The 14,718-nt window shown below is 39.6% G+C and overlaps 1 protein-coding gene across 4 annotated transcripts in view; it reads left to right on the top strand.

Moving 5' to 3' along the window:
* LOC129243560 (potassium channel subfamily T member 1) overlaps nt 1-14,718 on the top strand; it is a 180,165-nt gene that overhangs the window by 80,526 nt on the left and 84,921 nt on the right. For all 4 annotated transcript variants that reach the window (XM_054880657.1, XM_054880656.1, XM_054880660.1 and 1 more), the window contains exons 9-11: nt 4,447-4,710; nt 4,939-5,117; nt 9,301-9,441. In XM_054880657.1, the coding sequence (XP_054736632.1) occupies nt 4,447-4,710; nt 4,939-5,117; nt 9,301-9,441 (584 nt within the window). The remainder of the gene's footprint in view (nt 1-4,446; nt 4,711-4,938; nt 5,118-9,300; nt 9,442-14,718) is intronic.

Genomic DNA, 14,718 nt, shown 5'->3' on the forward strand with positions numbered 1-14,718 from the left:
GAAAAATCACGGAGCAGAAGTTATTTTATTCCAGAGCTTCTTCTATCGTGTGGATTATTCTGTGAATTTGGTCTATCATATAAGGTTTTTTTTGAACCCAAACTAATGTGTTAGTATTAATTGTTTATATCTGAATATATAGGAATGTCTTCCTTTAACTCCTTGTGGAGCATTGGGCGTCAACAATTCAAGATCACGTTCGCTATATGATAAGCCAGGATTTGCCATTTCGGATTCGGTTGATCTTCGCCATGTTGTACGCGAGGTTTTCCAACTGAACGTCCTGCCTATTGTAACGGGTTCCTCCTTAACGCTTGTTTAGCCACGTTGTTGTCGTCTCCCCGAAGTGTGTGACCAATCCATTGCCATTTCCTCCTCCACACTTCACAGGCAATCTCAACTAGCAACTAGGAGTTGCTTATTTTATGGGGCCAAAGGATTCGTAGTATGCGTCGAAGACACCGGTTGATGAAAATTTGAAGGCATTTTGTGATTGTCGTAACCTTCTACAGATTTATCGCATGCATTGAATATTTTCAGATTGGTATCGACACGTATGTTGTTGTTCCGCCATAGAGACGCCATACATAGACTTCGCTTTGCATACTCTTTGTTCAACATCAATCAGAGATGTTACTGTTGAGATGCAGGGCTTTAGTTTTGTTGACGTTGGTTTTAAGTCCAGTCGAACAAAGTTGTTGATGCACGGACGTTGTCATAACCTTAAGATCAGAAAGCTTGGGTGGCAGTAAGCAGACGTAAGCAGCGGCGTAGACCAGATATCTCAATCGCCAACGTCGATCACCAACAGGAAAAGCAGAGGCCATGATATCTTCGATAACCAAAAGAAAAAGAATTGGGGTGAGGATACACCCTTGCCGTACTCCACTCTCAGCTCGAAAAGGCTGTGACAACGTACCTTTGTGGAGTATCCGGCAATTCGCGATAGCTTTCCTTAATAAGAGCTACCAGTTGTACTGAGATACCCCTTCTGCGCAGAGCTGCCCATATGTATTCGCGCTCGACGCTGTCAAAGGCCTTTTCGAAGTCAATGAACAAAACGTGCAGTTTTGGCTTAAATTCAACTCATTGTTAAATGATGATGCGCAGTGTGTTGATCGGTGCGGACGCCTGCCTGATAAAAGCTGATAGTTTCTTCAAGGTGCTCTTAAAGACGGTTCAGTATAATTCTGGCTATTATCTTAGGAAATTGCGGGTGATATATTTACTTTTATTTGAAATATATTTACAAAACGTTGCGGTCTTCTCCATATTGCTTTTCGCCCAAGTTTGATAGTTATTTAATTATTTGATCGGCGGATTGTGCATGATTGGCTTTTTTAGATTTGCTGTGACTTTTCAAAGGGATTAATTGTTTTTTATCTGCTGCAAGGCAGGCAATTTTTCTACCCAACCCAGAATCAAAGTTGATTGAGAAATATTAAAATATCTTGTTAAAAGGCAAATGAAGGCAACAAAGATAGTAGTGGAGGCTGATGTGAGTGTATCGGACACTAAGCGGAGTTTCAGGCAAATTAAAATTTTTTATTATAAACTTAATAGGACTATGAATAAGTTCGTGCGGTTTTACAACAGATGGCGTAACTTGATTATTATTCCATCGATCCACATTTCCAAACATTCATTGGAGAGCTACTGTCGTAAGGCACAAACGTCAGTATAAGTTTTTTATTTGAAGCGTAAACAACAATATTTTTACCACACTTGAAAATGTCGAATTTCGTGCCAAATAATGTGTTTTTGCGGGGAATTCTTCTTCATTATTTTAATATGAAGAAAAAAGCAGCCGAAAGTCATCGTATCTTGGTGGAAGTTTATGGTGAGCATGCTCTAGCTGAGCGAACGTGCCAGAAGTGGTTTGCACGCTTTAAAAGTGGTGATTTTGGCTTGGAAGACGAAGAACGCGAGGGTGCGCCGCCAAAGTTCATGGATACCGAATTGGAGGAATTGCTCGATCAAGATCCGGCTCAAACGCAAGAAGAGGTTGCAAAAACTTTGGGAGTTGATCAATCAACCATTTCCAAACGTTTAAAAGCCATGGGAATGATCCGAAAGGTAGGCCATTGGGTGCCGTATGAATTGAAGCCAAGAGACGTTGAACGCCGTTTTATGGCATGCGAACAACTGCTTCAACGGCACAAAAGAAAGGGTTTTTTGCATCGAATTGTGACTGGCGATGAAAAGTGGGTCCATTACGACAATCCAAAACGTCGGGCAACGTATGGATACCCTGGCCATGCTTCAACATCGACGTCGGCGCAGAATATTCATGGCCTGAAGGTTATGCTGTGTATCTGGTGGGACCAGCTGGGTGTTGTGTATTATGAGCTACTGAAACCGAATGAAACGATTACGGGGGATGTCTACCGACGACAATTGATGCGTTTGAGCCGAGCACTGCGGGAAAAACGGCCGCAATACGCCGATAGACACGACAAAGTTATTTTGCAACATGACAATGCTCGGCCACATGTTGCACAAGTGGTCAAAACATACTTAGAAACGCTCAAATGGGATGTCCTACCCCACCCGCCGTATAGTCCAGACCTTGCGCCATCCGATTACTATCTCTTCCGATCGATGCAACATGGCCTGGCTGACCAGCACTTCCGTAATTACGATGAAGTCAAAAAATGGATCGATTCGTGGATTGCGGCAAAACCGACCGAATTTTTCACAAAGGGAATCCGTGAATTGCCAGAAAGATGGGAAAAAGTAGTAGCAAGCGATGGACAATACTTTGAATATTAAATTTGTAACCATTTTACGTCAATAAAGTTTCAAATTTCGAAAAAAAAACCGCACGAACTTATTCATAGTCCTATTATAATTATTGTTTTTCTAGAATTTTGTTTTTAATTGCAAAAATTGGACCACTGGTTCAAACCCCTTCTTCATTTTTCTAGCGGACAATTTTATTCGGCGGAAAACTTCGATAACTAAGGATATTATTACTTAGGTAATCTAGGGTTATTTTGGTTTTATGAGAAGTTGACCAAAAATGAACCGTTTACGAGATACTAGATTTTAAAGCTTATTTAAAAAACATTCTTCTCTTTTTTTTTGTGTACACTCACTTTTTTTAAATGTTAGTTGAAGAGTTCGATTTTTTCCTGTTTTTAGCTAAAAGTCAGCAATATTTATAGTTGTAAAATAATCTTTAAATTTTGAACCAACCTCTGACAGCTGAAAAAGGCTGCTTGATAAAATTTTGAATTTATGGTTTTTCACTAAGTATTTCCTACTTAACTACTACTGGCGGCCGCCGTAGCCGAATGGGTTGGTGCGTGATTACCATTCGGAATTCACAGAGAGGTCGTTGGTTCGAATCTCGGTGAAAGATCAAAATTAAGAAAAAGTTTTTTCTAATAGCGGTCGCCCCTCGGCAGGCAATGGCAAACCTCCGAGTGTATTTCTGCCATGAAAAAGTTCCTCATAAAAATATCTGCCTTTCGGAGTCGGCTTGAAACTGTAGGTCCCTCCATTTGTGGAACAACATCAAGACGCACACCACAAATAGGAGGAGGAGCTCGGCCAAACACCTAACAGAAGTGTACGCGCCAATTATTTATTTTTTGTTTTATTTCCTACTTAACATCTTAATAAAAAATTATATGATAATTATTCGCCAAATTAAAAAGTAGTTGATATTTTGCCATATCTTTAGTTAGGATGACATTCCCAGTAAATATGGTTAGGATGCCCACTTAAGTCTGGAGGCCCATTATGTTGCCACTAGTTTGGACTCGAAGTTCCCCACTTCCGCCTCTGAAAAAACAATGAAATACTGTGAGTAACTAGCGATTCCAAGTCTGCTAGAACTACAAGAAATTTCCCGGTAACCCTGTTTGTCAAAAAATTGCAAAAACGGAATTTCTGCATTAACGGAAAGAAAAGCGTTGAAGCATTTGCTGAAAAGAAAGTTTGATTGGCAACTGTTGATGGACATTTCGGAATTCATGTGTTGCTCTACTGGTTTGCATTTGAATTGTACGCATTGGATTTGAAAGCAAAAACGAGTTGACGCAGCAATCATAATAAAGCGAATACAAACGAAACGAAACGCTCAAACTAGCAAACTGGCATTGTTAGACATGAGTTCAGGCAGCGCCACTCAACAGCAGCTATCAGCCATGAGCCAAACGTTGAATGGCCAACATAACTGACCTACGCTACTGATGTGCTATTGCTATTGTTGATTGGCGGCGTTATTTGACATGACCAAACGATTTTTGACCGAAACATGCCAACACGGCTCGCAGCCTTGCAGTTGCCTTTTGCTGTTTATTCATGCTGTTATTTTGTATTTTTTCCACTCCCACTTTTTTACTGCCGCTCAAACACTATGCCACTGGAAATTTCAACTTATTCACATATATATGACATGTATGTGCATGTATATGTGTGTATTCGTGCATGCCGCAGTTCGAACAATTGGCCTTCACGTGGATGGAGCGCCAAAAACTGGGCGGTAGCTACTCGTCGCATCGCGCGCAAAGTGAAAAACATGTAGTCGTCTGTTCCACCACGTTGCATGCGGACACAATCATGGACTTCCTCAACGAATTTTATGCGCATCCACTGCTACAAGACTACTATGTGGTACTGCTGAGCCCCATGGAGCTGGACACTACAATGCGTATGATATTGCAGGTACCGATTTGGGCGCAACGTGTCATTTATATTCAGGTGAGTTCTCGCTAAACCACTTCAAACTCATTTTGCCCTATTTGGTGTACTCGTATTGATTACTTGTGCATCTGCCACTAATTGCGCATAATTTATGCTTAAGCGCCGCGCCATGTCTGCGACGTGCAATTAAAACGGCTTCCCTTCACTTACCACTACTCCCTTATAGTGGCTACTCCACAAACTAATTATTCAAAAATGTTTTACTTTTCTTTGCTTTGCTTTTAGGGTTCCTGTTTAAAGGATGGGGATTTGGCACGTGCGCGCATGAATGAAGCCGAAGCCTGCTTCATATTGGCCGCTCGCAATTATGCTGATAAGACTGCAGCCGACGAGCACACGATATTGCGTTCGTGGGCGGTTAAGGATTTTGCGCCGAGTGTGCCACAATATGTGCAGATATTTCGGTGAGTTCACTTTTCATTAAACATTTTTATTTTTATTTTACTGTGGAAGACTGAAAATGCGTGAATGGAAATTTAGTGAGTACATGGAAATTAACAAAAACTGTATGGATGTCAAGGAAAATTGTTAGATGCGAATAATGGGTATTTTTGAACTCAGCCAAACTTATTACTTCACCTGCACAAATTCAGCCTTTCTTACAAAAATATGAAATTAGAGAGTCGAGAGTGTCTGGTCTGCATATAAATTTTTTTTTCCAATGTGAACCGGAAATAATCATTATTTTGAATGAAACAAAATTCAAAAGCTTAAAAATATCGTGGAACAGTTTTGAATGTACACACGTACAAAGGGCATATTTTTGTACTCTTTGAATCATTTACGATTTGAAAATTTTCGGGCAATATCGATAAAAAGTTTTATTTAGATTCACACACCATTTTTTTAATGAATCGCTCCGAAAATACAATCACATGTCGAGTTATATTTATTTAACCTCAGCGAAAGGACGTGGCTCCATTTCAACGGCCAAGCCAATATATTGGCGAACAGATGTTAATAAAACTCCGGCCCTGATCGACTTTTTCATTGTAAAAAACTGTCAACGAATTTTGTTAACATAACTGAAGGTTCTGATCCCAATTCTAACCAAGAAAGAAAGTAATCCGAGGCTCCATAATGAAAAAGCCGGCTGGAAATCCTTTACAAAAATTCTTCAAAATACTCATCGAAATGACTTCTTAGCAATCACCAATCTCTCAAGGGTCATGGGCATTTTCCGGCAGGTAACACCGTATTTCTCCGAAACTTAGATCTCAATATCCGCAAACTAGAGTTTGAGGGTCGTGCTACGGCAATCTTTCCAAGTGCTTCTAAAGTGCCAAATATGATTGACGTACGGAAATATTGAAAAATGAAATACATAGTATTCTGCCGATAGGATGATTAATTTTGCTCGCGAATAAGACATAATGTTAAGGTTTCCAGCACATTTTAATAACTTTTGACCATATAACTTTCAAGGTTAGTTTTCATTATTTTTTTGATGAAAATATTATATTATATATATTTAATAACTAATAAACCATATAAGTCCAGGTCTCACATGAATCCAACGTTTTTAAGCATTTCCCTAATTTCCATTAAAACCTCAAACTTCTTCATTCTCGGCTTGCAGGTTTATAGCCCATTCAATTCTAATATAAAAAGTGCAAGCCTACGGTAGAGCAAAACTCTTCTTGATTTTATTTTAATTTTTTTCGCTTTTCGAACACTTCTTATATGGAGAAATTGCACGACGTCAGCAGAATCGGGCCTGCTTCTGTGTGTGGCTCAAATAAATATTTTAGACTGCGGGCAGGATTTGGGACTATTGCCAGTAGTCAAAGTTTTTGTGTGTCAAAGTGTGGCTGAACAGCAACCCCCCCACTGCCCCAGGCTGTCGAAGAAAAGAGCTCCCAGTGACCTTAGTCTTCTAGCTGCCAATCCCGGACATTCACAGAGAAAATGCTCTACAGTCTCCTTCTCTGAAAGGTCCCCACAGCTTCTGCAATGGTATTTAAATGGTAACCCTAGCTTTTCCGATCGTCCAGTGACCGGTAAACACAGATACAAGTTTGGAAATTGAATGGCGAGGAGTCCGAAGAACTTTCTGGGTTCTTCGTATAGCGTATTGGGGCCAAAGGGTTTTCGAAATAGCACATGAAGAAATGGAGTTCCATCTTTTCTGCGCTTTCCTGAGAAATAATGTGTGCGCTGCCTTTAACAACTGTCAAGGGGATGCCGATGACCGGGTAGGAGGTCTCTGAGCCCAATTCAGTCCCCTTCTTGGCAAGCTCTTCAGCAATTTCATTTCCGTCTATGCTCCTATATCCTAGAACCCAGATCAGAGAAATGTTACGTGCACACCCAAGACTTCTGCTCGAAAAACACTAGCAGTATTCGGCAGTTTAAAGAAGATAAATAAATTGGCTGATTTAGAGAAGCCCCTGCTCTGACTCCCGACTCAATTTTGGAACCGTCAGTGAAGACAGAGGTGCAAGCTTCGGTGCAGATTTTCCCCTCGATCCAATCCTGCCTATTGGGAAAGATTGCCCTAGCACGACCCGCAAACTTTAGTTTGCGGATAGGGAGATCTGTTCGAAGTTCGGAGAAATACGGTGCTGACTACCCGAAAATGATACCATGTCCCTTGAGAGATTGTCTCCAGAGGCCAATCTCCTTTAACCTGACTGCACTTTCAGCTGCGATGGAAATGACGGAAAAGTCGATAGGAAGTAAGCAAAATGACAAGGGGGCATCACTGGGGCACGTTTTACATGCTCCGGTGATGCCAATGCATGCAGTTCTTTGCACCCTCCCCAGTTTAATGATATTATAGCCCTTCTGAAGAGCTTCCCACCAAACTAGGCGTCCATAAAATTGGCAAAATCACTGCATAGCACGACCTGTGGCTTGAATCCCCATTTTTTGCCGAACATAGATTTGCAGGAGTAGGCTATACTGGCCTTCTTTACCCGATTTTCAATGTGTAGCTTCCAATGGAGTTTGGAGTCAAGTATCTCTCCAAGATACCTAACTTCCGATGAGAGCGGGGGAACGTGGTTGTTTAACTTGGGAAGACGAAAGGATGGAGGTTTATATTTTCTGGTAAATAGTACCAGCTCTGTTTTGTCAGAGTTGACTCGGAGGCCACAAGTGACAGCCGACCGACTGAGTACAGCTAGTGACCTCTCCAAAATCTCAGCCATGACTGAGAGAAATGGTCCCGATACCATCAGGATCAAGTCATCGTCGTATGCTACTTCCTTAACCCCACCCTTTTTTAACATTATCAGAACTTCGTCAATTACAACTAGCCAAAGTAGGGGCGAAAGGACACCTCGCTGCAGCCGTCGGTTTCAGACCAAACACTTTTCTCACCGAAGCAGCTCTTCGTCGCCCTTAGCATTTGCATGTCTTGGGACCCATTAGTACATTTGTGCCCACCAAGCTCGCTCGATCCGTGTATTGTCTTGCGAGTTATCTGAGTAAATTCGACCTGGCCTAATATCTGGTCAGATGAATATTTGACTTTCCGTTTGCCTACCGCTGTGTAGCAGCTTCGCAGCTGTTATAGATATGGCGAAGTCTTCCAACTGAAAGACAGTTTTCAGTCATTGAAGTAAATATTTTTCAAGCGAATGAAATGCAAAGTATTCGTATACATCAACAATTCGGCCACAAAATTTTGCATTATAAATCGACCGATTTTCTTTGAAAACAATGTCTGTGCAAACAAATCGCCCTTAAAGCATGCAGATGAAATACAAGCAACACAAAAGCGATTGCATTACTCTCCGGAATCGCTGAAATACGTGCCATTAATCTTGCTAAATGCTACCGCTTTGGCGATGACCCCGGTGGAGGTTCAAAACAAAGAATCGACACACCGCGAAAATCAACCATTCGTGTATTTATGTACATATGTATGGATGTATGTATGTACAATTAATTAGTGGCAATGATAAATGGGTGCTGATAGCGGGTGTGCGTGGCATGTCATGTCAACAATAAGTTTTAGTGAGAAGGGCTGTAGCGGTAGGTCAGTCTTCTAGTGTCGCATAAGTAAAAAAAAATTGTCCCCTCATTACTGTTTTCACGCTTGCTGACACCCCCGCAATTATGGGTATAATTTTTATAAATGCAGCAGTACGGGTATGTATATGCGTGAATGTATGTGTGTATGCATGAATATATGTGTGCATATATGCATGTAAATAAGCAGAAGAATTCAGAAGTTTACTCACTTTATTGTTCGCTTTATTTTTGTTTATTTTTCATGAAATGCGCTGCATTCACAATTCAACGCTGGATCGCTCGCCATTCACACAATTGAAACCATTCTGGACAACTTAAATTAACGTGGCCTTAAAACGTGGCGAACAACAAAACAACAAACAACAAACAAAAAACAAACAAAAACACACAAAACCACAATGCCCTGCGGATTGCAACAATTGGAACAATGAATGGTTTTGAATGGATTTTTGGCAACTCTTTGCATTTTGTTTTTCTTTTTTCTCCTGGCTACTGTTGCTTTCGATAACATTTGGTGTGTTGATTATTTTCGCTAACTAAACGACCATCGACCGTCGACTGTGGGCTGCTCACCGCCAATCGCACACCGCACACTGCCAACCACAGGCCGGAGCACAAACTGCATGTGAAATTCGCTGAGCACGTCGTCTGCGAGGATGAATTCAAATATGCGCTGCTGGCCAATAATTGCACTTGTCCCGGCGCGAGTACGCTGGTCACATTATTGCTGCACACATCGCGCGGACAGTAAGTAAACGCCATTTTTTTCTTTATTAATTTGATGGTAATTTAAATGCTTGGAGATACATATTAGGACGGCCAGAAAAACTTAAAAAAAATTGTTTATGCTTGCCTCAAAGTTTGTTCAACGCCTTTATCGTTCGAAGGGGGACACAGGAACCGCTGATGATGAAATTTTTCGAATGGCCAAAGCAAAGCTGAAATATATATCTTTTTTTCCAAATTTTTTAATTTAATATTTACAATTTTCGCTCACGATTTGAAAACTACAAATGGTCGAGAACCAATACCTTTTACTCTATTTCAAAGAGAAAAACTTTAACTATTTTTCGTAGGAGCCCTAAAAACCTCCCAATATAAAAAATAATAATTTTATTTACAGGGTTCGGCACTCGAAATGTAACCAATCAAAAAGGCTGTAAATTTAGTTTGGAAACTTACTTTTATTCAATTGATAGTAAAAAATGTATGAAGATAATACAAAATTAAGAATCAATTTACTTTTGCTCGATATGACCACCTTTTGCCTTGACTATGCCTTGAGCCGGTCCAGAAACGAATCGCAAGCTACCCGAATATGACTTGCAGGTATTTTGGTCCACTAGCGGAAGGCTTTTTTCAGCGCTTCGAGACTGGTGAATCTATTAGTTCGGACCTTGCTCTCCAAAATGACCCAAAGAGAGTAATCCATCGGATTCGCGTCTGGTGAATTTGAGAGCCATTGTGTGGACGCTATGTAGTTCGGAACGTTGGTTTTTAGCCATTCTTGGTTCACTCGAGCTTTGTGAGACGATGCCGCGTCCTATTGAAACGTCCACGGTCTGCCACCGAAAGGTTTGTCTGCCCACGGTTTCAAAGCAACCTCCTCCATTACCTGTGGCGGGTGCTGCCTACTGGTGGCCAATCGATGATTCAAATTCTCGTATGAACGGTCGTTCATATAAACTCTATCGTTTTGGGAGTTTACGAATTTGAAAAATTTTCTCGTCGGAATACACAGTGTTCGGAAATTCGCCGCTTTCGGCCAAGCCAAGCAACTCCTTCGTTCTCTCAAGTCTGACTTGTTGCTGCTTTGGTGTGAGCTCATGCGCATTTTGGATCTTGTAAGGCTTGCCTTTGAGATTATTTTTCAGTATGCGGCGTATAGTACGGTAAGATATTTTCAGTTCTTTCGCCATTTGATTAACACTTCGTCGGGGATTTCGCTTAAGTCACTTCTTCACTTTTTGAACGATATCACGTAACGTTGCAGTCTGTTGATGACCACCTCCATGACGTTTCGCGATGCTACCAGTATCATTGTAACTTTATTTACTTTAAGGTGCTCGAGCTCACAGATAATCGCTGCAATCACATTACTACGTTTGAAATCCATTACTGATTTTTTTTTTTCGGGTTTGTTGAAAGATTGTGAGACTAATGGTATAATGTGAAGACTTCTGGTTGAAATTCTGAAAACTCTGATTGTAGTTCGTTCTCGGGTAATTGAATTTTTCAAATCAAATATAGAGTTATTTATATATATATATAATTGGCGCGTACACCCTTTCTGGGTGTTTGGCCGAACTCCTCCTCCCATCTGTGGTGTGCGTCTTGATGTTGTTCGACAAATGGAGGGACCTACAGTTTCAAGCCGACTCCGAACGGCAGATATTTTTATGAGGAGCTTTTTCATGGCAGAAATACACTCGGAGGTTTGCCATTGCCTGCCGAGGGGCGACCGCTATTAGAAAGATGTTTTTCTTAATTTTTGTGTTAAACCGAGATTCGAACCTACGTTCTGTCTGTGAATTCCGAATGGTAGTCACGCACCAACCCATTCGGCTTCGGTGGCCGCCAATATAGAGTTACCCTTGCAAAATTTGAATAAAAAGAAACTTCTACCTTTTTATTTGCATGTTCGTTTTCGAACTAACAGATCGTACAATTCAAGTTTCATTACAATTCAATTACAATTTACAAGTTAAAGTTTCTAAAAAATGTTGTTTATGATTTCATTAAAACCTTCTCTGTCTCTTGCCTCTTTCTACAACTCCCTGATGTTTCCTATGTATGTTCAGTGTCTAATATTACGCAGCCATGATATTTGTTTTCTTCCAATACCTCGTCCTCCTTCTATTTAACCTTCCAGGTCGAGTAGCAACATTTTTTACTTGCGATTTCGTAGAATATGCCCTAAGTAAGTTAGCTATCTTCCTTTGCTTCACCGCCGTGAGAAACTGACTACCCCGGTTTATTTGGCGAAGATCTTCACTGTTCAAAACGTGAGCAGTACATGAAATTTTCAACTCCGCCTGTATATCCACATTTCAAAGACTTCTGTCCTGTTCATCTCAGCCACTTTAAGGGCATATATCTCTACGACATACAAAAATACTGACCATAAGTAGCATTTGACGAAACGAATTTTTAGCTGCATGTTAATTTGGCATGGTACATTTTACTTTTGCAGAATTTTGAACTTGCTATTTGTCTCATTAATCCAACATCCAATCCTTCTGAATTTAGATACTCTTTCTCTGGATTCGTCTTGCATCGATAAGGTTAAATTATTGTAAATATTTTCTCTACATACCGTGAATTTAATCTTAGTAACATTGATCTTCAAACCATATTTATTGCTGTATTCACCAACCTTATTTTAAAGGCTTTGTAGATCTTTTACTATATACTATCCGCAACAGGTGCCATGTCAGCATACCTGATGATATTAATGACAGCGCCATTTACTTTTATGCCTTCTTGTGCATAATGAAGTGCTTTCTGAAAAATTGCTTCAGAGTAAATATTGAAAGGGGTGACAAGACCCACCCCTGTCTAACGGCTTTCAATATTTCTCAGCGCAACTCCTTTTCCTCCATGTCAAGTGATTGTAATACATTACATAGCTTGCCATGTTGCACTGTATCAAAGGCTTCCACATAATCTATAAAGCAAATAAAAGCAGCTATTTGTAGAGCTTTACAATTTTGAATGATAACATCAGCTTTGCATGCTCCCCATCCATTGCTACAGCCGAGTTGGGAGTCTCCGACGGCTTCCTCGCACTTGACATACATCCGACTACGTAAAATTAAAAAACAAAACAATTAAAAAGTGATTAGTTAAGCTGAAAAATGAAATTTAAAAATTTATATCTTAACAAGAATTGAAACAGAAACAAAATTGACTATTTGCAATAAAACAATAAATCATACAAATTCAAAGCTAATTTTGTAAGCTGTTTTTTACTTTTTTTATTTAATTTATTTTGTTAATTTTTTTAATTTATAGAAAGACACTACTTAATGAACCACCCTGTGTGTGGTATAATGTTGTCGTGCTAGAATACGTCAGCTGTTGTAACTGAGCTTTTGAAGTGCTTAAAATTTAAATACCTCGGACCGAACTTATGTATAAGTATATAACGGGTGATTTTTTAGCTATTATCTTTTTAAACAGTTGATTTAAACAGCTGACGCACGCTTCGTGTTTTGTTTCACTGTCAAACATCTTCAGTTTGGTCTATAATTTAACCATGAATCGTCTTACAAACGAACAACGCTTGCAAATCATTGAATTTTATTATAAAAATGCGTGTTCTCTTAAGAAAACTTATCGCGCGCTTCTTCCATTTTATGGTCAGTTTAATCGACCCACTGAAGCGGCTAGTCGATCTATTGTGACTAAATTTAGAACCAAATTTACATTATTGGACAACCACCAACACGCTTACGTAGAGTGCGAACTGAAGAAAATATCGCAGCTGTATCGGCCAGTGTTAATGATGACCGTCAATTATCGATTCGTCGCCGTTCAGCAATTGGGCCTATGTTACTCAGCAACGTAGAAAATTTTGCGGAAGGATTTAAGTGTGAAGCCCTTCAAAATACAGCTGGTGCAAGAATTGAAGCCGAAAATGCAAGAGCTTGAATTGCATGACATGTGGTTTCAGCAAGACGGTGCCACATGCCACACAGCACGCGTAACAATGGACTTGTTGAGAGGCGAGTTCGGTGAACATTTTATTTCACGTTCGGGACCTGTCAATTGGCCACCCATCGTGCGATATAACGCCTTTAGATTATTTTTTGTTGGGCTATGTTAAAGCTCATGTCTATTCAGACAAGCCTGCTTGAATTAACGCATTGGAAGACAACATTAAAGCATTTATATTTGAGATACCGGCCGAAACATTGGAAAGAGTATGCCAAAATCGGACTAAGCGGATGGACCATTTGAAGAGCAGTCGCGGTCAACATTTGCATGAAATAATCTTCAAACAATAAATTATATGGACTGTACTACCGATTCAAATAAAAATTTCATGCATTTTTCTGAATTTTACGTGTGTTTTTTTGAAAAGCTTTCCTATAGCTCTTAAAAAATCACCCTTTACAAGGTGGCGCAAAATTAATCATGTCGGAGGACTTATGATTTTCGTAAATGGCGTCGTAAGTTAGTCAAACACCAAATTGAATGATTCATTTTACGCCACCGTACATATGTAAACTGGTATTGCTCAGCATCAACAATTTTTGTAAAATATTTCAGATTACAAATTAAGTTATTTATATAATTTATAAAAGGTGGTCGTTGACAGTAAGATCCATTTACTAACTGTGTTCGCCGTTTAATAACTTAATAAATGCAAGAAAAAAAGCACTGATCGCCAATAGACAGGCCACGCATTAGAGTGGACTCTAGGCATTCCCAATTGCAAAAAACATCAAAACGTCCAGCAACAAATTAAAGTAAATGCAATGCATTCTTTGTTGAAACAGACTTCTTAGAGAAATAATTAAAATTAATAATCCTAATTTATGTTTAAAGAAAAAAATGTTTATTTAATTTGCTAAGTTTTTGACCACAGCTGCGGGCATTCAAATGAGTGTTCATCATAGCCTCTATTTGCAGCAACTATTGTAGTTTGCAAAATGAGAACAATAACAATTATGTAAGGGCACGGCCATTAATATTGTTGTTATGCATGTGTGCGTGAATAGTAAAATACATTCTCATGTTGCCGTGTGACCCGTTTAACGCGCCCAGTCGGGGTCGAAAGCATTATTTATATTGTAAATATGCACCATTATTTTTGTGGTTTTTGCAAATATGTGGTTTTAGCGCACACGTGTATTGCCAACAGATACAAACGTATACACGAATAAACAACGATGCAAGAGTATACATTTATCCATATACAGGGCGGTCCATTTAGCCTTTCGAACAAAGTTTAATTAGCTTAGAGATAAAAAAAACGCATAATTATAAAAAAAAAAAAAAAATTCAATGGAAAAAGGA

Source organism: Anastrepha obliqua, chromosome 4 (genome assembly GCF_027943255.1).
Source record: "Anastrepha obliqua isolate idAnaObli1 chromosome 4, idAnaObli1_1.0, whole genome shotgun sequence".
In the NCBI taxonomy this organism is placed as follows: domain Eukaryota; kingdom Metazoa; phylum Arthropoda; class Insecta; order Diptera; family Tephritidae; genus Anastrepha; species Anastrepha obliqua.